Source organism: Melozone crissalis, unplaced genomic scaffold (assembly GCF_028551555.1).
Source record: "Melozone crissalis strain CALT ecotype California unplaced genomic scaffold, PUWL_Pcris_2 ptg000652l_1, whole genome shotgun sequence".
Classification (NCBI taxonomy): domain Eukaryota; kingdom Metazoa; phylum Chordata; class Aves; order Passeriformes; family Passerellidae; genus Melozone; species Melozone crissalis.
In genome coordinates, this window is record NW_026536324.1 from 43,209 (window position 1) to 69,694 (window position 26,486).

The following is a 26,486-nucleotide window of genomic DNA, read 5'->3' on the forward strand; positions in this document are numbered from 1 at the left end:
GGAGAGCGCGGGAGCGGTGAGGGGGGGATGGGAATCGATAAGGGATCGATAATGATCGATAAGGGGGAAATGGGGGATCTATAAGGGGGTGGGGAGGGGGCTCGGGACCCACCGGAGCCGTGGGGGCTCTGTGGGGAACCGGGGGAGACGCGGAGAGCGCGGGAGCGGTGAGGGGGGGATGGGAATCGATAAGGGATCGATAAGGGGCTATAGGGGATCGATGGGGATGTGTGGCATATCTATAGGATCTGGGGTCTCTCCCTATGGCGTCTCTATAGCGTCCCTTTTGGGTCTGGGGTCTCTTCAGGGTCTCTGTAGGGTCCCTATAGAATCTCTGTAGGATCTCTATTGGGTCTGGGGTCTCCGTGGGGTCTCTGTAGGGTCCCTGTAGGATCTCTATTGGGTCTGGGGTCTCCGTGGGGTCTCTGTAGGGTCCCTGTAGGGTCTTTTTGGAGTCGGGGGTCTCTATGGCGTCTCTTTAGGGTCTCTCTCCACAGGGTCCCATTTGGGTCTGGGGTCTCTGTGGGGTCTCTGTAGGGTTTATTTTTCTCTATAGGGTTATTTTGGGTCTAGGGTCTCTATGGGGTTATTTTGGGTCTGGGGTCTCGATAGGGTCTCTCTCCATAGGGTCCCATTTGGGTCTGGGGCCTCTATGGGGTTTATTTTGGGTCTGGGGTATCTCTGTCGGGTCTGTTTTGGGTCTGGGGTCTCTCCATAGGTTCCCGTTTGGGTCTGGGGTCTCTGTGGGGTCTCTATGGGTTATTTTGGGTCTGGTCTCTCTCCATAGGGTCCCATTTGGGTCTGGGGTCTCTCCACAGGTTCCCATTTGGGTCTGGGGTCTCTATGGGGTCTCTATGGGTTATTTTGGGTCTGGGGTCTCTCCATAGGGTCCCATTTGGGTCTGGGGTCTCTATGGGGTCTCGATGGGGTTATTTTGGGTCTGGGGTCTCTCTCCATAGGGTCCCATTTGGGTCTGGGGTCTCTCCACAGGTTCCCATTTGGGTCTGGGGTCTCTCCACAGGTCCCATTTGGGTCTGGGGTCTCGATGGGGTTATTTTGGGTCTGGGGTCTCTCCACAGGTTCCCATTTGGGTCTGGGGTCTCTCCACAGGTTCCCATTTGGGTCTGGGGTCCGGGCGGGGCCATGGCCGGGGGTCAGGAGGGGCCGAGCCCCCGGCCCAGCGAGGAGGAGCCCGGGAGCGACGGCAGGAGCACCTCGGAACGGGTGAGAAACGGGGAAAAACGGGAAAAAACTGAAAAAATGGGAAAAATGGGGGAAAAATGGGAAAAATGGGGAAAAAATGGGGAAAAACAGAGAAAAAACTGAAAAAAACTCCAGGAAAAAATGGGGAAAAAACGGAATAAAACCAAGGGAAAATGGGAAAAACAGGGACGGCAGGAGCACCTCGGAACAGGTGAGAAACGGGGGAAAACGGGAAAAAACTGAAAAAATGGGAAAAATGGGGGAAAAATGGGAAAAATGGGGAAAAAATGGGGAAAAACAGAGAAAAAACTGAAAAAAACTCCAGGAAAAAATGGGGAAAAAACGGAATAAAACCAAGGAAAAATGGGAAAAACAGGGACGGCAGGAGCACCTCGGAACGGGTGAGAAACGGGGAAAAACGGGGGAAAAACTGAAAAAATGGGAAAAATGGGGGAAAAATGGGAAAAATGGGGAAAAAATGGGGAAAAACAGAGAAAAAACTGAAAAAAACTCCAGGAAAAAATGGGGAAAAAACGGAATAAAACCAAGGAAAAATGGGAAAAACAGGGACGGCAGGAGCACCTCGGAACGGGTGAGAAACGGGGAAAAACGGGGGAAAAACTGAAAAAATGGGAAAAATGGGGGAAAAATGGGAAAAATGGGGAAAAAATGGGGAAAAACAGAGAAAAAACTGAAAAAAACTCCAGGAAAAAATGGGGAAAAAACTGAATAAAACCAAGGGAAAATGGGAAAAACAGGGACGGGAGGAGCACCTCGGAACGGGTGAGAAACGGAGGGAAAATGGGAAAAAATGGGGGAAAAACGGGGAAAATGGGGAAAAATGAGAAAAATCAGAAAAAAAAGGGAAAAACGGAGAAAAAACTGAAAAAAACCAGGAAAAAATGGGGAAAAAACTGAATAAAACCAAGGGAAAATGGGAAAAACAGGGACGGCAGGAGCACCTTGGAACGGGTGAGAAACGGGGGAAAAATGGGAAAAAATGGGGGAAAAAATGGGAGAAATGGGAAAATTGGGGAAAAACGGGGAAAAAATGGGATAAAAACAGGGAAAAATCAGAAAAAATGGGGTAAAAACTGAAAAAAACAATGGGAAAAATGGGCATGGGAGGGACGGGAGGAGCACCTCGGAACGGGTGAGAAACGGGGAAATGGGAAAAATGGGTGGAAAAATGGGGAAAATGGGCAAAACCCAGGAAAAATGGGGGGAAAAGGGAAAAAATGGGGAAAAATCAGAAAAAAAGGGGAAAAATGGGTAAAAAACTGAAAAAGAAAGGGAAAAAAGGGCATGGGAGGGATGGGAGGAGCACCTCGGAGTGGGTGAAAAATGGGGTAAAAAACTGGAAAATGGGGAAAAATGGGGTAAAAATGGGAAAAATGAGTAAAATGGGGAAAAAATCTGAATAAAACAGGAAAAAACATGGAAAAAATGGGCAAAAAAATGAAAAAAAACCAGGGAAAAACGGGCATGGGAGGGGCAGGAGGAGCACCTCGGAACAGGTGAGAAATGGGGAAAATGGGGGGAAAATTGGAAAATTGGGGGAAATGAGATTAAAAAAAGGGAAAAACCAGAAAAAATTGGGAAAAATTGGTAAAAAAGTGAAAAAACCCAGGAAAAACCCAGGAAAAATGGGGATGGGAGGGACGGGAGGAGCACCTCGGAACGGGTGTGAAACGAGGAAAATGGGAAAAAACGGGGAAAAATGGGAAAAATTGGGTAAAAATGGGGAAAAATTGGGGAAAAAGGGGAAAATCAGAAAAAAATTGGGTAAAAAACTGAAAAAAAACCAAGAAAAAATGGGAAAAATGGGGATGGGAGGGAAGGGAGGAGCATCTGGGAATGGGTGAGAAACGGGGAAAAATGGGGGAAAAAACGGGAAATTGGGAAAAATGGGATAAAAAACGGGGGAAAATGGGGAAAAATGGGGGAAAAAAGGAAAAATCAGAAAAAATTGGGCAAAAAACTGAAAAAAAACAAGAAAAAATGGGAAAAATGGGGATGGGAGGGAAGGGAGGAGCATCTGGGAATGGGTGAGAAACGGGGAAAAATGAGGGAAAAAACGGGAAATTGGGAAAAATGGGATAAAAAACGGGGGAAAATGGGGAAAAATGGGGGAAAAAATGGAAAAATCAGAAAAAATTGGGCAAAAAACTGAAAAAAAACCCAGGAAAAATGAGCATGGGAGGGATGGTGGGAGCACCTTGGAACAAGTGAGAAATGGGGAAGATGGGGGAAAAATAGGAAAAATGGGAAAAAATGGGGTGAAAAGTGAGGGGGAAATGGGAAAAATGGGGAAAAAATGAGAAAAATCAGAAAAAAAATGGGAAAAATGGGTAAAAAAACTGAAGAAAAGCAGGAAAAATGGGTATGGGAGGGACGGGAGGAGCACCTCGGAACGGGTGAAAAACCAGGGGATAATGGGAAAAATGGGGTAAAAAATTGGGTAAAAAATGGGAAAAATCAGAAAAAAAAAGGGAAAAAATTAGGGAAAAATAGGTGAAAAAATGGTAGAACAATGAGAAAAAACAGAATAAAAAATGGAAAAAAACAGGGGAAAAATGAGAGAAAAAAAAAAAGAAAAATGAGGAAAAACAGAAAAAAACCCAGGAAAAAAATGGGGAAGAAAGGAGAAAATCGTAAAAAAGGGGAAGTGGGGATGGGAGGAGCACCTTGGAATGGGTAAAAAAATGGGAAAATGGAAAAAAAAAAGGAAAAAATTGCGTTTGCAGGTGGTGGATCTGCTGAACCAGGCGGCGCTGATCGGGAACGAGGGGAAAATCACCATCCTGAAACAGGTGAGATTGGGGAAAAAGGGGAAAAAATTGGGAAAAAATGGAATTTTTGGTGGAAAAATGGGATTTTGGGCGGAATAAATGGGATTTTTGGGGGAGGATATTGGGATTTTGAGGGGAAAAATGGGATTTTGAGGGGAAAAATGGGATTTTGGGAGGGGAAATTGGGATTTTGAGGGGAAAAATGGGATTTTGAGGGGAAAAATGGGATTTTGAGGGGAAAAATGGGATTTTGGGAGGGGAAATTGGGATTTTGGGACGGGGAAAAATGGGATTTTGGTGGAGGGGAATTGGGGTTTTGGGGGGAGGAAATGGGATTTTTTGGGGGGGAAAATGGGATTTTGGGGGGCAAAAAAAGGGACTTTGGGGGGCAAAATTGATTTTTTTTAAATAAAAAATGGGATTTTGGGGGGAAATGGGATTTTTTGGGGGAATAAGTGGGATTTGGGTGGGGAAAAGGTGGAATTTAGGTGGGATTTGGGGGGGGGAATTGGGATTTTGGGGGAAAAATGAGGATTTGGGTGGGAAAAGGTGGAATTTAGGTGGGATTTGGGGAGAAAAGTTGGGATTTGGGGTGGAATGGATGGGGAAAAGTGGAATTTTGTGGTGGAACGGGTGGGATTTGGGTGGCAAAATTGGGATTTGGGGGGAAAAATGGGATTTGGGTAGAAAAAAATGAGGATTTGGGTGGGAAAAAGTGGAATTTAGGTGGGGTTTGAGGGGGAAAATTGGAATTTAGGGGAAAAATTGGGATTTTTGGGATGGAACAGGTAGGATTTGGGGTGGGAAAAAAGAGGATTTGGGTGGGAAAAGGTGGAATTTTTGTGGGATTTAGGAGCAAAAAATTGGGATTTAGGGGCGAAAACTGGGATGTGGGATGGAATGGGTGGAAAAAAGTGGAATTTGGGGGGAAAAATGGGATTTGGGGTGGAATGAGTGGGGTTTGGGGTGGAAAAAATGAGGATTTGGGTGGGAAAAGCTGGGATTGGGGTAGGGAAATTTGGGATTTTGGGGGGAAATTTGGGATTTGGGGGGAAATTTGGGATTTTGGGGGGAAATTTGGGATTTGGGGGGAAATTTGGGATTTGGGGAGGGAAATTTGGGATTTGGGAGGGGGTGGCTCTGTCCCCACAATGTCCCCACGATGTCCCCACGATGTCCCCACGTGTCCCCAGGTGCAGGAGCTGATCATCAACAAGGACCCCACGCTGCTGGACAACTTCCTGGATGTGAGCAAAATTTGGGGTGGATTTGGGGGAATTTGGCAAATTTGGGGGATTTGGGAGGGGTTTGGGGAATTTAGGATGGGTTTGGGACGGATCCAGGAATTTGGGGGATTTTGGGGATGGATTTGAGGGGAATTGAGGTGGGTTTGGGATGGATCCAGGAAATTTGGGGGGAATTTGGGATGGGTTGGGGGGAATTTGAGATGGGTTTGGGGGGATTTGGGGTGAATTTGGGGGAATTGGGGCAGGTTTGGGGTGAATTTGGGGGGAATCTGGGGGAATTTGGGATGGATTTGGGGAGATCTGGGGGGAATTTGGGGCACTTCGGGGTGAATTTGGAGTAATTTGGGATGGGTTTGGGGTGAATTTGGGATGGATCTGGGAAATTTGGGGGAATTTGGGGTGGGTTTAGGGGAGTTGGAGATGGATCTGGGAATTTGGGGGGATTTGCATGAATTTGGGGGGAATTTGGGATGGATCCAGGAAATTTGGGGCAGGTTTGGGGTGAATTTGGGGGAGTTTGGGGAATTTGAGATGGACCCAGGAATTTGGGATGGATTGGGGTGAATTTGGGGTGGGTTGGGGGAAACTGGGGGGGAACTTGGGATGGGTTTGGGATGGATTTGGAAAATTTGGGGTGAATTTGGGGGGAATTTGAGATGGGTTTGGGTGAATTTGGAAAATTTGGGGTGGATTTGGGGGAGTTTGGGATGGATCTGGGAATTGAGGATGGATTTGGGATGAATTTGGGGGAGTTTGGGATGGGTTTGAGGGAATTTGGGATGGGTTTGGGGGGAATTTGGGGAGATTTGGGATGGATCCAGGATCTAGGGATGGATTTAGGGTGAATTTGGGGGAATTTGGGATGGATCCAGGAAATTTGGGATGAATTTGGGGTGAATTTGGGAAATTTGGAGTGGATTTGGGGGAATTTGGAGGAATTTGGGATAGATCTGGCATCTGGGGATGGGTTTGGGGCGAATTTGGGGAATTTGGGATGGATTTGGGGCAATTTGGGATGGATTGGGGGGAGTTTGGGATGGGTTTGGGGGAGTTTGAGATGGAATTTGGGGGAATTTGGGATGGATTTAAGAACTGGGGATGTCTTTGGGATGGATTTGGGGGGAATTTGGGGCAGATTTGGGGTGAATTTAGGGAAATTTGGGATGGGTTTGGTGATGGATTTGGGGTGAATTAGGGACGAGATTGGGGCGAATTTGGGGGAATTTGGGGATGGGCTGGGGGGGAATTTGGGGTGAATTTGGGGGAATTTGGGGGTGGGCTTGGGGGGAATTTGGGGTGAATTTGGGGGAATTTCAGGCAGGTCTGGGGTGAATTTGGGGGAATTTGGGATGGATTTATGAACTGGGGATGTCTTTGGGGTGAATTTGGGGGAATTTGGGATGGATTTATGAACTGGGGATGTCTTTGGGGTGAATTTGGGGTGAATTTGGGGATGGGCTTGGGGGGAATTTGGGGTGAATTTGGGGGAATTTGGGGATGGGCTTGGGGGGAATTTGGGGTGAATTTGGGGGAATTTCAGGCAGGTCTGGGGTGAATTTGGGGGAATTTGGGATGGATTTATGAACTGGGGATGTCTTTGGGGTGAATTTGGGGTGAATTTGGGGGAATTTGGGGATGGGCTTGGGGGGAATTTGGGGTGAATTTGGGGGAATTTCAGGCAGGTCTGGGGTGAATTTGGGGGAATTTGGGATGGATTTATGAACTGGGGATGTCTTTGGGGTGAATTTGGGGTGAATTTGGGGGAATTTGGGGGTGGGCTTGGGGGGAATTTGGGGCTGGATTTGGGGATGGATTTGGGTGAATTTGGGGCAGGTTTGGGGTGAATTTGGGGGAATTTGGGGCGCCCCCACCCCGCTCTGACCCCCCATTTCCCCCCCCCAGGAAATCATCGCCTTCCAGGCCGACAAATCCATCGAGGTGCGGAAATTCGTGGTGGGGTTCATCGAGGAGGCCTGGTGAGATTTGGGGCAAAAAACGGGGATTTTGGGGCATTTTTGGCGGCAATTTTGGGGCCATTTTTGGGGGAATTTTGGGGTTTTTTGGGGAAATTTTGGGGCTTTTTTGGGGCCGTTTTTGGGGCAATTTTTGGGCTTTTTTGGGGCTACTTTGAGGCTGTTTTGGGGGGAGTTTTGGAGCTGCTTTGGTGGAATTTTGGGGTTCTTTTGGGGGAAATTTTGGGGCTCTTTTAGTGGGAATTTTGGGCAGTTTCCCTGGGAATTTTGGCCCATTTTGGTGGGAATTTTTTGGCTGTTTTGGTGGAAATTTTTGGGCCATTTTGGTGGGAATTTTGGGGCCGTTTCCCTGCAAATTTTTGGGCTATTTTGTTGGGAATTTTGAGCCATTTCCCTGGGAATTTGGGGCCATTTTGTTGGGAATTTTGGGCCATTTTGTTGCAAATTTTTGGGTGTCCTTTTGGTGGGAATTTTGTGCAGTTTTCCTGGGAATTTTTGGGCCATTTCCATGGGAATTTTGGGGCCATTTTGGTGGGAATTTTGGGCAGTTTTCCCTGGAACTTTTTGGCTGTTTTGGTGGGAATTTTTGGGCCATTTCAGTGGGAATTTTTGGGCTTTTTTTTTGGGAATTTTGAGCCATTTTGGTGGGAATTGTTGGGCCATTTTTGTGGAAATTTTGGGCCATATTGATGGGAATTTTTTGGCTGTTTCCGTGGGTATTTTTGGCCATTTCCATGGGAATTTTTGGGCCGTTTCCATGGGAATTTTGGACCATTTTGTGGGAATTTTTGGGCTGTTTTGTTGGGAATTTTGAGCCATTTTGCTGGGAATTTTTTGGGCCATTTCCATGGGAATTTTGGGGCCATTTTGGTGGGAATTTTTGGACCATTTCGCTCGGAATTTTTGGACCATTTTGGTGGGATTTTTTTTTGTCATTTTGATGGGAATTTTTTGGCTGTTTTGCTGGCAATTTTGGGGCCATTTTGGTGGGAATTTTTGACCCATTTCCATGGGAATTTTGGGCCGTTTCTGTGTCTTTGGGGTGACCCAAATATAAAAATAATAAAAATCACTTTTTGCCGTGCCCAGCAAGAGGGACATCGAGCTGCTGCTGAAACTCGTGGCCAACCTGAACATGCTGCTCAAGGACGAGAACGTCAACGTGGTCAAAAAGGCCATCCTGACCATGACCCAGCTCTACAAGGTGGCCCTGCAGGTGAGGCCACCTGGGGGGGACACCTGGGGACACCTGGGGACACCACGGGGGGCTCGGGCGGGGCCACGACGCAAAAAACCGCGAGTTTCTACTCAAAACCAGAGGGAAAATTCAGATTTTTTTTGTTAAATTGGGTGGTTCTGCAAAGGAGGATGCCAAGCAAATTAATGTTTATTAATTAACTGCTTATTAATAGTATCGATGTTAAATATTAATATTTCATTCCATTTAGTTAGTATTAAGTTGACTTATTTATTTGCGTGTTATTATTAAGTTATATGGAGTTATGCTTTTATGTTATAAATTAAAAATAATTATTTAGTAGGCTATGATTTTGAGTATATTAATTTTTTTGATATATTGGCAATTGGGTATTGAGTGTTAGTGCCATAATTGCACAAAAAACAGCTGTAATGTTTGATAAAAATTACCAGAATTATACATAAAATTTGCCTTAATATTCAATACCAATTACTATAATTGCAGATAGAACTGGCCTTAATATTTGATACCAATTACCATAATGAAACATTAAAAAGTCTTTAATATCTAGTACAATTACCGTAATTACCTGTAAGAATCACCTTACAATTTTCATTACAATAGTTGGTACAAGTTACTGTAATTGCAGATAAAAATTAGTTTAATATTTAATAGCAATCACCGTAATTACATATAAAAGCGTCCTTAATATTCAGTATCAATTACCGTAATTGCACATAAAAATAGACTTAATATTTGATACCAATTGCCGTAATTTTACGTAAAACTGGCCTTAATATTTGATCGCTTGTAATTAAAATTGATTTAATTACAGATACAAAGGTCTTTAATACCTAATACAATCACCATAATTACCAGTAAAAATCTCCTTGAAATTTCCACGACGCTCAGCGCGATTGCCATAATTACCTGTAAAAATCGCCTTGCAATTTCCATTACAATAGTCGATAACAATTATTGTAATTGTAGATAAAAATTGGTTTAACGTTTGGTACCAATTACCATAATTGCACATAAAAATAGCCTTAATATTCAATACCAATTACCGTAATTGCACATTAAAGTGGCCTTAATACTTGCTGCTAATTACCATAATTACCCGTAAAACTGGCTTCAATATTTGGTGGCAATTACCATAATGACACATAAAAAAGTCTTTAATATCCAATACAATTACTCTAATTGCACATAAAACTGGTCCTAATATTCAGTACCAATTACCGTAATTACATATTAAAAAAGTCTTTAATACCGAACAAAATTACCGTAATTACCCGTAAAAAATCCCCTTGCAATTTCCATTACAATAGTCGATAACGATTATTGTAATTACAGATAAAAGTTGCTTTAATATTTGATACTAATCACCATTTAAAAAATCTGTAATCTACAATAAAATTACCGTAGTCACCCACAAAAACCGCCTTACAATTTCCACGGCGCTCGACGCGATTACCGTAATTACCGATAAAAATCGGTAATTTTTTTTTTTTTTTTTTTTTTTTTTTTTTTTTTTTTTTTTTTAATTTTTCCCCCAATTCCTGAGTCGATTTTTTTTTGGGGATTCCCCCCAGTGGATGGTGAAGTCCAAGGTGATCGGCGAGCTGCAGGAGGCCTGCTGGGAGATGATGTCCTCCATGGCCAGCGACATCATCCTGCTGCTGGACTCGGACAACGACGGCGTCCGCACGCACGCCATCAAGTTCGTGGAGGGGCTGATCGTGACGCTGTCGCCGCGCACGGCCGACTCCGACGTGCCCAAGCGGCACGAGAACGACGTCAGCCTGGAGCGCATCCCGCGCGACCACCCCGTCATCAAGTACAGTGAGTGAGGGGAGATTGGGGTGTGGGGTTTGGGATTGGGATCACCCCGTCATCAAGTACAGTGAGTGAGGGGAGATTGGGGTTTGGGATCACCCCGTCATCAAGTACAGTGAGTGAGGGGAGATTCGGGTGTGGGGTTTGGGATTGGGATCACCCCGTCATCAGGTATAGTGAGTGTGGGGGAGATTGGGGTGTGGGGTGTGGGGTTTGGGATTGGGATCACCCCGTCATCAAGTACAGTGAGTGAGGGGAGATTGGGGTGTGGGGTTTGGGATTGGGATCACCCCGTCATCAAGTACAGTGAGTGTGGGGAGATTGGGGTTTGGGGTTTGGGGTCAGGAATGGGATTGGGATCACCCCATCATCAAGCACAGTGAGTGTGGGGGAGATTGGGGTTTGGGGTCACCCCGTCATCAAGTACAGTGAGTGAGGGGGGATTGGGGTGTGGGGTTTGGGATTGGGATCACCCCATCATCAAGTACAGTGAGTGAGGGGAGATTGGGGTTTGGGATCACCCCGTCATCAAGCACAGTGAGTGAGGGGAGATTGGGGTTTGGGATCACCCCGTCATCAAGTACAGTGAGTGAGGGGGATTGGGGTTTGGGGTTTGGGGTTTGGGGTCAGGATCACCCCGTCATCAAGTACAGTGAGTGTGGGGGATTGGGGTTTGGGGTCAGGAATGGGATTGGGATCACCCCATCATCAAGCACAGTGAGTGTGGGGGAGATTGGGGTTTGGGGTCACCCCGTCATCAAGTACAGTGAGTGAGGGGAGATTGGGGTGTGGGGTTTGGGATTGGGATCACCCCGTCATCAAGCACAGTGAGTGAGGGGAGATTGGGGTGTGGGGTCAGGAATGGGACTGGGACCACCCCGTCATCAAGTACAGTGAGTGTGGGGGAGATTGGGGTTTGGGGTTTGGGGTTTGGGATTGGGATCACCCCGTCATCAAGTACAGTGAGTGAGGGGGATTGGGGTTTGGGACCACCCCGTCATCAGGTACAGTGAGTGTGGGGAGATTGGGGTGTGGGGTTTGGGATTGGGGTCAGAACCACCCCGTCATCAAGCACAGTGAGTGAGGGAGATTGGGGTGTGGGGTTTGGGGTCAGGAATGGGATTGGGATCACCCCATCATCAAGTACAGTGAGTGTGGGGGGATTGGGGTTTGGGGTTTGGGATTGGGATCACCCCGTCATCAGGTACAGTGAGTGAGGGGGGATTGGGGTGTGGGGTTTGGGGTTTGGGATTGGGATCACCCCATCATCAAGTACAGTGAGTGTGGGGTGGGGTTTGGGGTCAAGAATGGGATTGGGATTTGGGGTTTGGGGTCAGCACCACCCCGTCATCAAGTACAGTGAGTGAGGGGAATTTGGAGTTTGGGGTTTGGGGATTTGGGGTTTGGGATGTGGGATGCGGGGTTTGGGATTGGAGTCACCCCGTCATGAAGTACAGTGAGCGAGGGGGATTTGGGGTGGGGTGACCCCGCTGACCCCTTGAGTTGGGACCCCGGTGACCTGCCCCTGGGTCGGTGACGTCCCCCGGTGTCCCCGTGTCCCCAGACGTGCTGTGGGAGGAGGGCAAGGCGGCGCTGGAGCAGCTGCTCAAGTTCATGGTGCACCCGGCCATCTCCAGCATCAACCTGACGGCGGCGCTGGGCTCGCTGGCCACCATCGCCCGCCAGCGGCCCATGTTCATGGCCGAGGTCATCCAGGCCTACGAGACCCTCCACGGTAACGTCCCCAGTGTCCCCTGCTGTTCCTCAGTGTCCCCAGTGTCCCCTGGTGTCCCTCAGTGTCCCCAGTGTCCCCTGGTGTCCCCTTGGTGTCCCCATGTTCATGGCCGAGGTCATCCAGGCCTACGAGACCCTCCACGGTAACGTCCCTTGATGTCCCCTGGTGTCCCCTTGGTGTCCCCATGTTCGTGGCCGAGGTCATCCAGGCCTACGAGACCCTCCACGGTAACGTCCCCAGTGTCCCCTGGTGTCCCTCAGTGTCCCCAGTGTCCCCTGGTGTCCCTCAGTGTCCCCAGTGTCCCCTGGTGTCCTTGGTCACCCCATGTTCATGGCCGAGGTCATCCAGGCCTACGAGACCCTCCACGGTAACGTCCCTTGATGTCCCCTGGTGTCCCCTTGGTGTCCCCATGTTCATGGCCGAGGTCATCCAGGCCTACGAGACCCTCCATGGTAATGCCATCTGCTGTCCCCCGGTGTCCCCTGGTGTCCCCTGGTGTCCTTTGGTGTCCCCATGTCCATGGCTGAGGTCATCCATGTCTCCATGGTGATGTCCCTGAGGTGTCCCCTTGGTGTCCCTTTGGTGTCCCTTGGTGTCCCCATGTCCACGGCTGAGGTCATCCATGTCTCCATGGTGATGTCCCTGAGGTGTCCCCTGGTGTCCCTTGGTGTCCCCATGTTCATGGCAGAGGTCATCCAGGCCTAGGAGACCCTCCATGGTAATGCCACCTGGTGTCCCCTTGGTGTGCCCTGGTGTCCCCTGGTGTCCCTCAGTGTCCCCATGTTCATGGCCGAGGTCATCCAGGCCTACGAGACCCTCCATGGTAACGTCCCCAGTGTCCCTGAGGTGTCTCCTGGTGTCCCCAGTGTCCCCTGGTGTCTCTTGGTGTCCGTGGTCACCCCATGTCCATGGCTGAGATCATCCATGTCTCCATGGTGATGTCCCTGAGGTGTCCCTTTGGTGTCCCTTTGGTGTCCCTTGGTGTCCCCATGTTCGTGGCCGAGGTCATCCAGGCGTACGAGACCCTCCATGGTAATGTCCCCAGTGTCCCCCGGTGTCCCCAGTGTCGCTTGGTGTCCCTTTGGTGTCCCCTGGTGTCCCCATGTTCATGGCCGAGGTCATCCAGGCCTACGAGACCCTCCACGGTAACGTCCCCAGTGTCCCCAATGTCCCCAGGTGTCCTCTTGGTGTCCCCAGGTGTCCCCAACCTGTCCCCTCTCCCCATAGCAAACCTGCCTTTGACATTGGCCATGTCCCAGCTGTCCCCAGGTGTCACCAGCTGTCCCCAACTGTCCCCAGGTGTCCCTAACCTGTCCCCAACCTGTCCCCTCTCCCCATAGCCAACCTGCCGCCCACACTGGCCAGGTCCCAGCTGTCCCCAGCTGTCCCCAGGTGTTCCCAGCTGTCCCCAAGTGTCCCCAACCTGTCCCCTGTCCTCTTGTAGCCAACCTGTCTCCCACGCTGGCCGAGTCTCAGGTGTCCCCAGCTGTCCCCAGGTGTCCCCAACCTGTCCCCTCTCCCCTTTTAGCCAACCTGCCGCCCACGCTGGCCATGTCCCAGCTGTCCCCAGGTGTCCCCAGGTGTCCCCAGGTGTCCCCAACCTGCCCCAAACCTGTCCCCAACCTGTCCCCTTGTAGCCAACCTGCCGCCCACGCTGACCAAGTCGTAGGTGTCCCCAAATGTCCCTAACCTGTCCCCAACCTGTCCCCAACCTGTCCCTGTCCCCTCCCAGCCAACCTGCCGCCCACGCTGGCCAAGTCACAGGTGTCCCCAAATGTCCCTAACCTGTCCCCAACCTGTCCCCAACCTGTCCCCTTGTAGCCAACCTGCTGCCCACGCTGACCAAGTCGTAGGTGTCCCCAAATGTCCCTAACCTGTCCCCAACCTGTCCCCAACCTGTCCCTGTCCCCTCCCAGCCAACCTGCCGCCCACGCTGGCCAAGTCACAGGTGTCCCCAAATGTCCCTAACCTGTCCCCAACCTGTCCCCAACCTGTCCCCTTGTAGCCAACCTGCTGCCCACGCTGACCAAGTTGTAGGTGTCCCCAAATGTCCCTAACCTGTCCCCAACCTGTCCCTGTCCCCTCCCAGCCAACCTGCCGCCCACGCTGGCCAAGTCGCAGGTGTCCCCAAATGTCCCCAGCCTGTCCCCAACCTGTCCCTGTCCCCTCCCAGCCAACCTGCCGCCCACGCTGGCCAAGTCGCAGGTGTCCCCGAATGTCCCCAACCTGTCCCCAACCTGTCCCCAACCTGTCCCTGTCCCCTCCCAGCCAACCTGCCTCCCATGCTGGCCAAGTCGCAGGTGTCCCCGAATGTCCCCAACCTGTCCCCAACCTGTCCCCAACCTGTCCCTGTCCCCTCCCAGCCAACCTGCCTCCCATGCTGGCCAAGTCGCAGGTGTCCCCAAATGTCCCTAACCTGTTCCCAAATGTCCCCAACCTGTCCCTGTCCCCTCCCAGCCAACCTGCCGCCCACGCTGGCCAAGTCGCAGGTGTCCCCGAATGTCCCCAACCTGTCCCCAACCTGTCCCCAACCTGTCCCTGTCCCCTCCCAGCCAACCTGCCGCCCACACTGGCCAAGTCGCAGGTGTCCCCAACCTGTCCCCAACCTGTCCCCAACCTGTCCCTGTCCCCTCCCAGCCAACCTGCCGCCCACGCTGGCCAAGTCGCAGGTGTCCCCGAATGTCCCCAACCTGTCCCCAACCTGTCCCCAACCTGTCCCTGTCCCCTCCCAGCCAACCTGCCGCCCACGCTGGCCAAGTCGCAGGTGAGCAGCGTGCGCAAGAACCTGAAGCTGCACCTGCTGAGCGTGCTGCGCCACCCGTCCTCGGGCGACTTCCAGCCGCAGATCACCACGCTGCTGGTGGACCTGGGCACGCCGCAGGCCGAGATCGCCCGCAGCACGCCCAGCCCGCGCGAGGCGCGCAAGCGGCCCCGCGACGAGCCCGACGCCGCCCTCAAGAAGATGAAGATCGGTGAGTGACAAAACTGTCACCTCCCCATGGTGGTGGTCATGGTGGCCATCAGGGTTCAGGGTTGGGTGGTGGCCATGGGACAAGCCCGATGCTGCCCTCAAGAAGATGAAGATCGGTGAGTGGGACGCTGGTGTCACCTCCCCATGGTGGTGGCTGTGGTGGCCATCAGGGTTCAGGGTTGGGTGGTGGCCATGGGACGAGCCCGACGCCGCCCTCAAGAAGATGAAGATCGGTGAGTGGGACACTGGTGTCACCTCCCCATGGTGGTGGCCGTGGTGGCCATCAGGGTTCAGGGTTGGGTGGTGGCCATGGGACGAGCCCGATGCCGCCCTCAAGAAGATGAAGATCGGTGAGTGACAAAACTGTCACCTCCCCATGGTGGTGGCAATCAGGGTTCAAGGTGGCCGTGGTGGCCATCAGGGTTCAGGGTGGGTGGTGGTGGCTGTGGTGGCCATCAGGGTTCAGGGTTGGGTGGTGGCCATGGGACGAGCCCGACGCCGCCCTCAAGAAGATGAAGATCGGTGAGTGGGACGTTGGTGTCACCTCCCCATGGTGGTGGCAATCAGGGTTCAAGGTGGTCATGGTGGCCATCAGGGTTCAGGGTGGGTGGTGGCGGCCGTGGTGGCCATCAGGGTTCAGGGTGGGTGGTGGCCATGGGACGAGCCCGACGCTGCCCTCAAGAAGATGAAGATCGGTGAGTGACAAAACTGTCACCTCCCCATGGTGGTGGCAATCAGCGTTCAAGGTGGCCTTGGTGGCCATCAGGGTTCAGGGTTGGGTGGTGGTGGCCGTGGTGGCCATCAGGGTTCAGGGTTGGGTGGTGGCCCCGCGACGAGCCCGACGCCGCCCTCAAGAAGATGAAGATCGGTGAGTGGGACATTGGTGTCACCTCCCCATGGTGGTGGCCGTGGTGGCCATCAGGGTTCAGGGTGGGTGGTGGCCCTGGGACGAGCCCGACGCCGCCCTCAAGAAGATGAAGATCGGTGAGTGGCACCACTGTCACCTCCCCATGGTGGCATTGTCACCCCCCTGTGGTGGTGGTGGCCATCAGGGTTGAGGGTGGGCAGTGGTGGCCATCGGAAATGGGCCCACGACGAGCCCAACGCCGCTCTCTAGAAGATGAAGATCGGTGAGTGGGACGCTGGTGTCACCTCCCCATGGTGGTGGCAATCAGGGTTCAAGGTGGCCTTGGTGGCCATCAGGGTTCAGGGTGGGTGGTGGCCATGGGACGAGCCCGACGCCACCCTCAAGAAGATGAAGATCGGTGAGTGGGACGCTGGTGTCACCTCCCCATGGTGGTGGCCGTGGTGGCCATCAGGGTTCAGGGTGGGTGGTGGCCATGGGACGAGCCCGACGCCGCCCTCAAGAAGATGAAGATCGGTGAATGGCACCACTGTCACCTCCCCATGGTGGCATTGTCACCCCCCTGTGGTGGTGGTGGCCATCAGGGTTGAGGGTGAGTGGTGGTGGCCATCAGAAATGGGCCCACGACGAGCCCGACGCCGCCCTCAAGAAGATGAAGATCGGTGAGTGACAAAACTGTCACCTCCCCATGGTGGTGGCAATCAGGGTTCAAGGTGGCCGTGGTGGCCATCAGGGTTCAGGGTGGGTGCTGGTGGCCGTGGTGGCCATCAGGGTTCAGGGTTGGGTGGTGGCCATGGGACGAGCCCGGTGCCACCCTCAAGAAGATGAAGATCGGTGAGAACCCCTGGTGGCATCAGGGTCACCTTCTCCATGGTGGTGGTGGTGGCCATCAGGGTTCAGGGTGGGTGCTGGTGGCTGTGGTGGCCATCAGGGTTCAGGGTGGGTGCTGGTGGCCGTCAGGGTTCAGGGTGGGTGCTGGTGGCCTTGGTGGCCATCAGGGTTCAGGGTGGGTGGTGGTGGCTGTGGTGGCCATCAGGGTTCAGGGTGGGTGGTGGTGGCTGTGGTGGCCATCAGGGTTCAGGGTTGGGTGGTGGTGGCCGTGGTGGCCATCAGGGTTCAGGGTGGGTGCTGGTGGCCGTCAGAAATGGCCCTGGGACAAGCCCAATGCCACTCCCAATCTGAGGTGGCATCATTGTCACCTCCCCATGGTGGTGGTGGCCATCAGAAGGTCCCGGTGGCCTCATGGGGACACTGGGGACAGGTGGTGGCGTTAAACCCCCACAATGTCCTCCCAGTGTCGCACAGTGTCATCCCAGTCCCTTCTGGGGACACTTGGTGGCATTAAACCCCCCCCAGGTTCCCCTGAGTCCCACCTGGTGACACCTGAGGGGAGGTGACAATTAAATGTCCCTCAGTTCCTCCAGGAGGCCACCACCAGTGACCCTGTGGTGTCCCCATCACTGCTGGTGGCCCTTGGGGACACTCAGTGACCCTGTGGTGTCCCCAACTCTGCTGGTGGCCCTTGGGGACACTCAGTGACCCTGTGGTGTCCCCATCACTGCTGGTGGCCCTTGGGGACACTCAGTGACCCTGTGGTGTCCCCAACTCTGCTGGTGGCCCTTGGGGACACTCAGTGACCCTGTGGTGTCCCCATCACTGCTGGTGGCCCTTGGGGACACTCAGGGACCCTGTGGTGTCCCCAACACTGCTGGTGGCCCTTGGGGACACTCAGGGACCCTGTGGTGTCCCCAACACTGCTGGTGGCCCTTGGGGACACTCAGGGACCCTGTGGTGTCCCCAGCACTGCTGGTGGCCCTTGGGGACACTCAGTGACCCTGTGGTGTCCCCAACTCTGCTGGTGGCCCTTGGGGACACTCAGGGACCCTGTGGTGTCCCCAACATTTCTGGTGGCCCTTGGGGACACTCAGGGACCCTGTGGTGTCCCCAACACTGCTGGTGGCCCTTGGGGACACTCAGGGACCCTGTGGTGTCCCCAACACTGCTGGTGGCCCTTGGGGACACTCAGGGACCCTGTGGTGTCCCCAACTCTGCTGGTGGCCCTTGGGGACACTCAGTGACCCTGTGGTGTCCCCAACATTTCTGGTGGCCCTTGGGGACACTCAGTGACCCTGTGGTGTCCCCAACATTTCTGGTGGCCCTTGGGGACACTCAGGGACCCTGTGGTGTCCCCAACATTTCTGGTGGCCCTTGGGGACACTCAGTGACCCTGTGGTGTCCCCAACATTTCTGGTGGCCCTTGGGGACACTCAGTGACCCTGTGGTGTCCCCAACATTTCTGGTGGCCCTTGGGGACACTCAGGGACCCTGTGGTGTCCCCAACATTTCTGGTGGCCCTTGGGGACACTCAGGGACCCTGTGGTGTCCCCAACACTGCTGGTGGCCCTTGGGGACACTCAGGGACCCTGTGGTGTCCCCAGCACTGCTGGTGGCCCTTGGGGACACTCAGTGACCCTGTGGTGTCCCCAACTCTGCTGGTGGCCCTTGGGGACACTCAGGGACCCTGTGGTGTCCCCAGCACTGCTGGTGGCCCTTGGGGACACTCAGGGACCCTGTGGTGTCCCCAGCACTGCTGGTGGCCCTTGGGGACACTCAGGGACCCTGTGGTGTCCCCAACACTGCTGGTGGCCCTTGGGGACACTCAGTGACCCTGTGGTGTCCCCAACACTGCTGGTGGCCCTTGGGGACACTCAGTGACCCTGTGGTGTCCCCAACACTGCTGGTGGCCCTTGGGGACACTCAGGGACCCTGTGGTGTCCCCAACATTTCTGGTGGCCCTTGGGGACACTCAGGGACCCTGTGGTGTCCCCAACTCTGCTGGTGGCCCTTGGGGACACTCAGTGACCCTGTGGTGTCCCCAACATTTCTGGTGGCCCTTGGGGACACTCAGTGACCCTGTGGTGTCCCCAACACTGCTGGTGGCCCTTGGGGACACTCAGGGACCCTGTGGTGTCCCCAACACTGCTGGTGGCCCTTGGGGACACTCAGTGACCCTGTGGTGTCCCCATCACTGCTGGTGGCCCTTGGGGACACTCAGGGACCCTGTGGTGTCCCCAACATTTCTGGTGGCCCTTGGGGACACTCAGGGACCCTGTGGTGTCCCCAACATTTCTGGTGGCCCTTGGGGACACTCAGGGACCCTCTGGTGTCCCCTCAGAGCCACCCCTGGGCGAGGACGACGAGGACAAGGACCTGGAGGCGCCGGCGGTGGCCGTGGCCAAAGTGGCCGGAGCGGTCACCGTCCCCTCGGACACCGACATCACGGCCGAGTTCCTGCAGCCGCTGCTGACCCCCGAGAACGTGGCCAACCTGGTCAGGAGGGGACAGTGGCCTTGGGGACACTTTGGGGACACTTTGGGGGGTGTCACCTGTCCTGCTGACCCTCAGAAATGTCCCCAGCCTGGTCAGGAGGGGACAGTGGCCTTGGGGACACTTTGGGGACACTTTGGGGGGTGTCACCTGTCCTGCTGACCCTCGGGAATGTCCCCAACCTGGTCAGGAGGGGACAGTGGCCTTGGGGACACTTTGGGGACACTTTGGGGGGTGTCACCTGTCCTGCTGACCCTTGGGAATGTCCCCAACCTGGTCAGGAGGGGACAGTGGCCTTGGGGACACTTTGGGGGGTGTCACCTGTCCTGCTGACCCTCGGGAATGTCCCCAACCTGGTCAGGAGGGGACAGTGGCCTTGGGGACACTTTGGGGACACTTTGGGGGGTGTCACCTGTCCTGATGACCCTCGGGAATGTCCCCAACCTGGTCAGGAGGGGACAGTGGCCTTGGGGACAATGGCCTTGGGGACAATGGCCTTGGGGACACTTTGGGGGGTTGTCACCTGCGTCACCTGTTCTGCTGACCCTCGGGAATGTCCCCAGCCTGGTCAGGAGGGGACAATGGCCTTGGGGACACTTTGGGGGGTGTCACCTGTCCTGCTGACCCTCAGAAATGTCCCCAACCTGGTCAGGAGGGGACAGTGGCCTTGGGGACATCCTGAGGGGGAGGGTGTCACCTGTCCTGCTGACCCTCGGGAATGTCCCCAACCTGGTCAGGAGGGGACAGTGGCCTTGGGGACACTTTGGGGACACTTTGGGGGGTGTCACCTGTCCTGCTGACCCTCGGGAATGTCCCCAACCTGGTCAGGAGGGGACAGTGGCCTTGGGGACACTTTGGGGGGTGTCACCTGTCCTGCTGACCCTCGGGAATGTCCCCAACCTGGTCAGGAGGGGACAGTGGCCTTGGGGACACTTTGGGGACACTTTGGGGGGTGTCACCTGTCCTGCTGACCCTCGGGAATGTCCCCAACCTGGTCAGGAGGGGACAGTGGCCTTGGGGACACTTTGGGGGGTGTCACCTGTCCTGCTGACCCTCGGGAATGTCCCCAACCTGGTCAGGAGGGGACAGTGGCCTTGGGGACACTTTGGGGACACTTTGGGGGGTGTCACCTGTCCTGCTGACCCTCGGGAATGTCCCCAACCTGGTCAGGAGGGGACAGTGGCCTTGGGGACAATGGCCTTGGGGACAATGGCCTTGGGGACACTTTGGGGGGTTGTCACCTGCGTCACCTGTTCTGCTGACCCCCAGGAATGTCCCCAGCCTGGTCAGGAGGGGACAGTGGCCTTGGGGACACTTTGGGGGGTGCCACCTGTCCTGCTGACCCTCGGGAATGTCCCCAACCTGGTCAGGAGGGGACAGTGGCCTTGGGGACATCCTGGGGGGGAGGGTGCCACCTGTCCTGCTGACCCTCGGGAATGTCCCCAACCTGGTCAGGAGGGGACAGTGGCCTTGGGGACACTTTGGGGACACTTTGGGGGGTGTCACCTGTCCTGATGACCCTCGGGAATGTCCCCAACCTGGTCAGGAGGGGACAGTGGCCTTGGGGACACTTTGGGGGGTGTCACCTGTCCTGCTGACCCTCGGGAATGTCCCCAACCTGGTCAGGAGGGGACAGTGGCCTTGGGGACACTTTGGGGACACTTTGGGGGGTGTCACCTGTCCTGCTGACCCTCAGAAATGTCCCCAACCTGGTCAGGAGGGGACAGTGGCCTTGGGGACACTTTGGGGGGTGTCACCTGTCCTGCTGACCCTCGGGAATGTCCCCAACCTGGTCAGGAGGGGACAGTGGCCTTGGGGACAATGGCCTTGGGGACAATGGCCTTGGGGACACTTTGGGGGGTGTCACCTGCGTCACCTGTCCTGCTGACCCCCAGGAATGTCCCCGGCCTGGTCAGGAGGGGACAATGGCCTTGGGGACACTTTGGGGGGGCTCTGAGGGGTGTTGGGGACACTCTGGGGGACCTGAGGTGGTTTTGGGGTCCCTGAGGTGATACCAGGTTCCGTGAGGTGTTTTTGGGGTCTCTAACGGCGGTTTTGGGTTCCCCGAGGTGATTTTGGATTCCCTGAGACGATTTCAGGGTCCCTGAGGTGATTTTGGGGTTCTCCAAGGCAGTTTTGGGTTCTCCAAGGTAGTTTTGGGTTCCCTGAGCTGACTTCAGTTTCCCTGAGCTGTTTTCAGGTTCCCCGAGGTGATTTTGGGGTTCCCCGAGGTGATTTTGGGTTCCCCGAGCTGATTTTGGGTTCCATGAGGTGATTTTGGGGTTCCCCGAGGTGATTTCACCTCCCTGAGGTGTTTTTGGGGTCCCCGAGGTGATTTTGGGTTCCATGAGGTGATTTTGGGGTTCCCCGAGGTGATTTTGGGTTCCCCGAGCTGATTTTGGGTTCCATGAGGTGATTTTGGGGTTCCCCGAGGTGATTTTGGGGTTCCCCGAGGTGATTTCACCTCCCTGAGGTGTTTTTGGGGTCCCCGAGGTGATTTTGGGTTCCATGAGGTGATTTTGGGGTCCCCGAGGTGATTTTGGGTTCCATGAGGTGATTTTGGGGTTCCCCGAGGTGATTTTGGGGTTCCCCGAGGTGATTTCACCTCCCTGCGGTGTTTTTGGGGTCCCCGAGGTGATTTCACCTCCCTGAGGTGATTTTGGGGTTCCCCGAGGTGATTTTGGGTTCCCCGAGCTGATTTTGGGTTCCATGAGGTGATTTTGGGGTTCCCCGAGGTGATTTTGGGTTCCCCGAGCTGATTTTGGGTTCCATGAGGTGATTTTGGGGTTCCCCGAGGTGATTTTGGGTTGCCCGAGGTGATTTCACCTCCCTGAGGTGTTTTTGGGGTCCCCGAGGTGATTTTGGGGTTCCCTGAGGTGTTTCTGGGGTTCCTGAGGTGTTTTTGGGGTCTCCAAGGGCAGTTTTTAGATCCCTGAGGTATTTTTGGGTTCCCCGAGGTGATTTCAGTTTCCCTGAGGTGTTTTTGGGGTCCCGTGTCCCCGCAGGTGCTGATCAGCATGGTGTACCTGCCCGAGGCCATGCCCGCCTCCTTCCAGGCCACCTACACGCCCGTGGAGTCGGCCGGCACCGAGGCGCAGATCAAGCACCTGGCGCGGCTCATGGCCACGCAGATGACCGCAGCCGGCCTGGGGCCAGGTCAGGGGACACCCCCGGCCCCCAAAATTGGGGTGGATTTGGGGGAAATTGGGATCGGGGTGGGATTCGTGGGAGGTTGGGTGAGGTCGGTTGGGTTTTGGGGTTCTCCTGATTGGGGGAGTTTTGGGTTTTGGCCCCATGGAGGGGCAGAATTTTGGGGGAAATTGGGGTTGAGGTGGGATTTACAGAGGTTGGGTGAGTTTGGTTGGGTTTTGGGGTTGGGCTGATTGGGGGAATTTGGGGTTTTGGCTCCAAGGAGGGGCAGAAATTGGGGTGGATTCGGGGGAAATTGGGATCGGGGTGGGATTCGTGGGAGGTTGGGTGAGGTCGGTTGGGTTTTGGGGTTCATCTGATTGGGGGAATTTGGGGTTTTGGCTCCATGGAGGGGCAGAAATTGGGGTGGAGTGAGGATTTGGGAGGAATCCAAGGCTGGGACGTGGATTTGGGGAGATTTGAGTGCAATTCTAACCCAGGTTGGAGAAGTCTTGTTGGGTTTTACCTGCCCCCCGTGAGTTTGTGAGTGGCCCAAGCATTGTCCTGGTGGCCACCCACAGTCCCCGAACCCCCACCCCGTTCCAACCCCATTTTGACCATTCCCACCCCATTCGCACCCCAGCTTGACCAACCCCACCCCAGTTTGACCATTCCCACCTCATTTTGACTGTTCCCACCCCAATTTCACCACTCCCCCCGCCAATTTCACCATTCCCACCCCATCCCCACCCCATTCTGACCATTCCCACCCATTTTGACCATTCCCTTCCCATTTTGACCCCCTCCATGCTGTTGGAATGGGGACACCAGATTGGGATGGGGACACCAGATTGGGTTGGTGCCACCAACCCATTCTGACCGTCCCTACCCAATTTCCCCATCCCCACCCCATTCCCACCATCCCCACCCCAATTTCCCCATCCCCACCCCATTCGGACCATCCCCACCCCAGTTTCCCCATCCCCACCCCAATTTCCCCGTCCCCACCCCATTCCCACCATCCCCACCCCAATTTCCCCATCCCCACCCCATTCCCACCATCCCCACCCCAGTTTCCCCATCCCCACCCCAATTTCCCCATCCCCACCCCAGTTTCCCCATCCCCACCCCAGTTTCCCCATCCCCACCCCATTCGGACCATCCCCACCCCAGTTTCCCCATCCCCACCCCAATTTCCCCGTCCCCACCCCAATTTCCCCATCCCCACCCCAATTTCCCCATCCCCACCCCATTCTGACCATCCCCACCCCAGTTTTCCCGTCCCCACCCCAATTTCCCCATCCCCACCCCAATTTCCCCATCCCCACCCCATTCCCACCATCCCCACCCCAATTTCCCCATCCCCACCCCATTCGGACCATCCCCACCCCAGTTTCCCCATCCCCACCCCAATTTCCCCGTCCCCACCCCATTCCCACCATCCCCACCCCAATTTCCCCGTTCCCCACCCCAATTTCCCCATCCCCACCCCAATTTCCCCGTTCCCGCCCCGATTCTGACCATCCCCACCCCATTCTGACCATCCCCACCCCAATTTCCCCATCCCCACCCCATTCCCACCATCCCCACCCCAATTTCCCCATCCCCACCCCAGTTTCCCCATCCCCACCCCATTCTGACCATCCCCACCCCAATTTCCCCATCCCCACCCCAATTTCCCCATCCCCACCCCAATTTCTCCGTTCCCCACCCCAATTTCCCCGTCCCCACCCCAATTTCCCCATCCCCACCCCAATTTCCCCATCCCCACCCCAATTTCTCCGTTCCCCACCCCAATTTCCCCGTCCCCACCCCAATTTCCCCATCCCCACCCCAATTTCCCCATCCCCACCCCAATTTCCCCGTCCCCACCCCAATTTCCCCATCCCCACCCCAATTTCCCTGTCCCCACCCCAATTTCCCCATCCCCACCCCAATTTCCCCGTCCCCATCCCAGTTTCCCCGTCCCCACCCCAATTTCCCCGTCCCCACCCCAATTTCCCCGTTCCCGCCCCGATTCTGACCATCCCCACCCCAATTTCCCCATCCCCACCCCAATTTCCCCGTCCCCACCCCAATTTCCCCATCCCCACCCCAGTTTCCCCGTCCCCACCCCAATTTCCCCATCCCCACCCCAATTTCCCCGTCCCCACCCCAATTTCCCCGTTCCCGCCCCGATTCTGACCATCCCCACCATGTTCCAGGCGTGGAGCAGACGAAGCTGCTGCGGGAGGAGCCCAAGGAGGAGAAGGTGGCCAAGCCGGACGCGGTGGTGATCAAGCGGCGCCTGTCGGCGCTGGGCCAGGGCCAGGCCATCGCCGTGCTGGGCGCGCACGGCTCCGCGCCGGGGCTGCCCGACGAGACCCCCCAGGCCAAGCGCCGGCCCGAGCCCATCATGCCGGCCACGCAGCCACGGTCAGTGCCACCGTGGCCACCGTGACGCCAGATGTTCCTCTGGATGGTCCCGATGACCCCATTTCCCCCAGATGACCCCGATGACTCCAGTGTTCTCCTGGATGACCCCAGTGTTTCCCTGGATGACCCTGATCCCGATGACCCCATTGCCCTGGGTCACCCCGATGACCCCCAGTGCTCCCCTGGATGACCCCAATCCCAAAGACCCCGTTCCCCCAGATGACCCCAATGACCCCAGTGTTCCCCCGGATGACCCCGATGACCCCCAGTGTTCCCCTGGATGATCCCAATGACCCCGTTTTCCATGGATGACCCCGATCCCGATGACCCCGTTTTCCATGGATGACCCCGATCCCGATGACCCCATTGCCCCGGATGACCCCAATGACCCCCAGTGTTCCCCTGGATGACCCCAGTGTTCCCCTGGATGATCCCAATGACCCCGTTCCCCTGGATGACCCCGATCCCAATGACCCCGTTTTCCGTGGATGATCCCGATCCCGATGACCCCGTTTTCCATGGATGACCCCGATCCCGATGACCCCATTGCCCCAGATGACCCCAATGACCCCCAGTGTTCCCCTGGATGACCCCAGTGTTCCCCTGGATGATCCCAATCCCTTGGATGATCCCATTCTCCTGGATGACGCCGAGGATCCCAATGCCCTGGATGATCCCATTCCCGTTCGTGATCCCATTCCCCTGGATGATCCCCATCCCGATGACCCCGGTGATCCCATTCCCGTGGATGATCCCATTCCTGTGGATGATCCTGATCCCATTGCCCTGGATGACCCCATTCCCTTGGATGATCCCTATCCCATTCCCATGGATGATCCTGATGACCCCAATGTTCCCCTGGATGACCCCGATCCCGAAAACCCCATTGCCCCGGATGACCCCGATCCCAATGACCCCGTTTTCCATGGATGACCCCGATCCCGATGACCCCATTGCCCCGGATGACCCCATTGCCCCGGATGACCCCAATGACCCCCAGCGTTCCCCTGGATGATCCCAATCCCTTGGATGATCCCAATCTCCTGGATGACGCCGAGGATCCCAATGCCCTGGATGATCCCATTCCCGTTCGTGATCCCATTCCCCTGGATGATCCCCATCCCGATGACCCCGGTGATCCCATTCCCGTGGATGATCCCATTCCTGTGGATGATCCTGATCCCATTGCCCTGGATGACCCCATTCCCTTGGATGATCCCAGTCCCATTCCCATGGATGATCCTGATGACCCCAATGTTCCCCTGGATGACCCCGATCCCGAAAACCCCATTGCCCCGGATGACCCCGATCCCAATGACCCCGTTTTCCATGGATGACCCCGATCCCGATGACCCCATTGCCCCGGATGACCCCATTGCCCCGGATGACCCCAATGACCCCCAGTGTTCCCCTGGATGATCCCAATCCCTTGGATGATCCCAATCTCCTGGATGACGCCGAGGATCCCAATGCCCTGGATGATCCCATTCCCGTTCGTGATCCCATTCCCCTGGATGACCCCGATCCCGATGACCCCGTTGCCCCGGATGACCCCGATCCCGATGACCCCGTTCCCCTGGATGACCCCAATGACCCCATTCCTCCAGATGACCCCACTGACCCCAATGACCCCATTCCCCTGGATGACCCTGATGATCCCAATGACCCCATTCCCCTGGATGACCCCACTGACCCCATTCCCCTGGATGACCCCAATGACCCCGCTGACCCCATTCCCCTGGATGACCCCGATGACCCCACTGACCCCTGGCTGACCCCGGTGCTGCCCCGC

The 26,486-nt window shown here is 55.1% G+C and overlaps 1 protein-coding gene across 1 annotated transcript in view; it reads left to right on the forward strand.

Moving 5' to 3' along the window:
- Nucleotides 1–1,110: 1,110 nt before the first annotated feature.
- The window catches only part of SYMPK (symplekin scaffold protein), a gene marked incomplete at its 3' end in the record, with an annotated part of 44,505 nt that continues 19,129 nt past the window's right edge, over nt 1,111–26,486 (forward strand). Inside the window, exons 1-11 of the mRNA XM_054295359.1 lie at nt 1,111–1,224; nt 3,951–4,016; nt 5,189–5,242; nt 7,145–7,218; nt 8,305–8,431; nt 10,009–10,258; nt 11,817–11,987; nt 14,720–14,959; nt 18,999–19,153; nt 22,156–22,306; nt 24,484–24,694. Coding sequence (XP_054151334.1) covers nt 1,144–1,224; nt 3,951–4,016; nt 5,189–5,242; nt 7,145–7,218; nt 8,305–8,431; nt 10,009–10,258; nt 11,817–11,987; nt 14,720–14,959; nt 18,999–19,153; nt 22,156–22,306; nt 24,484–24,694 — 1,580 coding nt within the window. The remainder of the gene's footprint in view (nt 1,225–3,950; nt 4,017–5,188; nt 5,243–7,144; nt 7,219–8,304; nt 8,432–10,008; nt 10,259–11,816; nt 11,988–14,719; nt 14,960–18,998; nt 19,154–22,155; nt 22,307–24,483; nt 24,695–26,486) is intronic.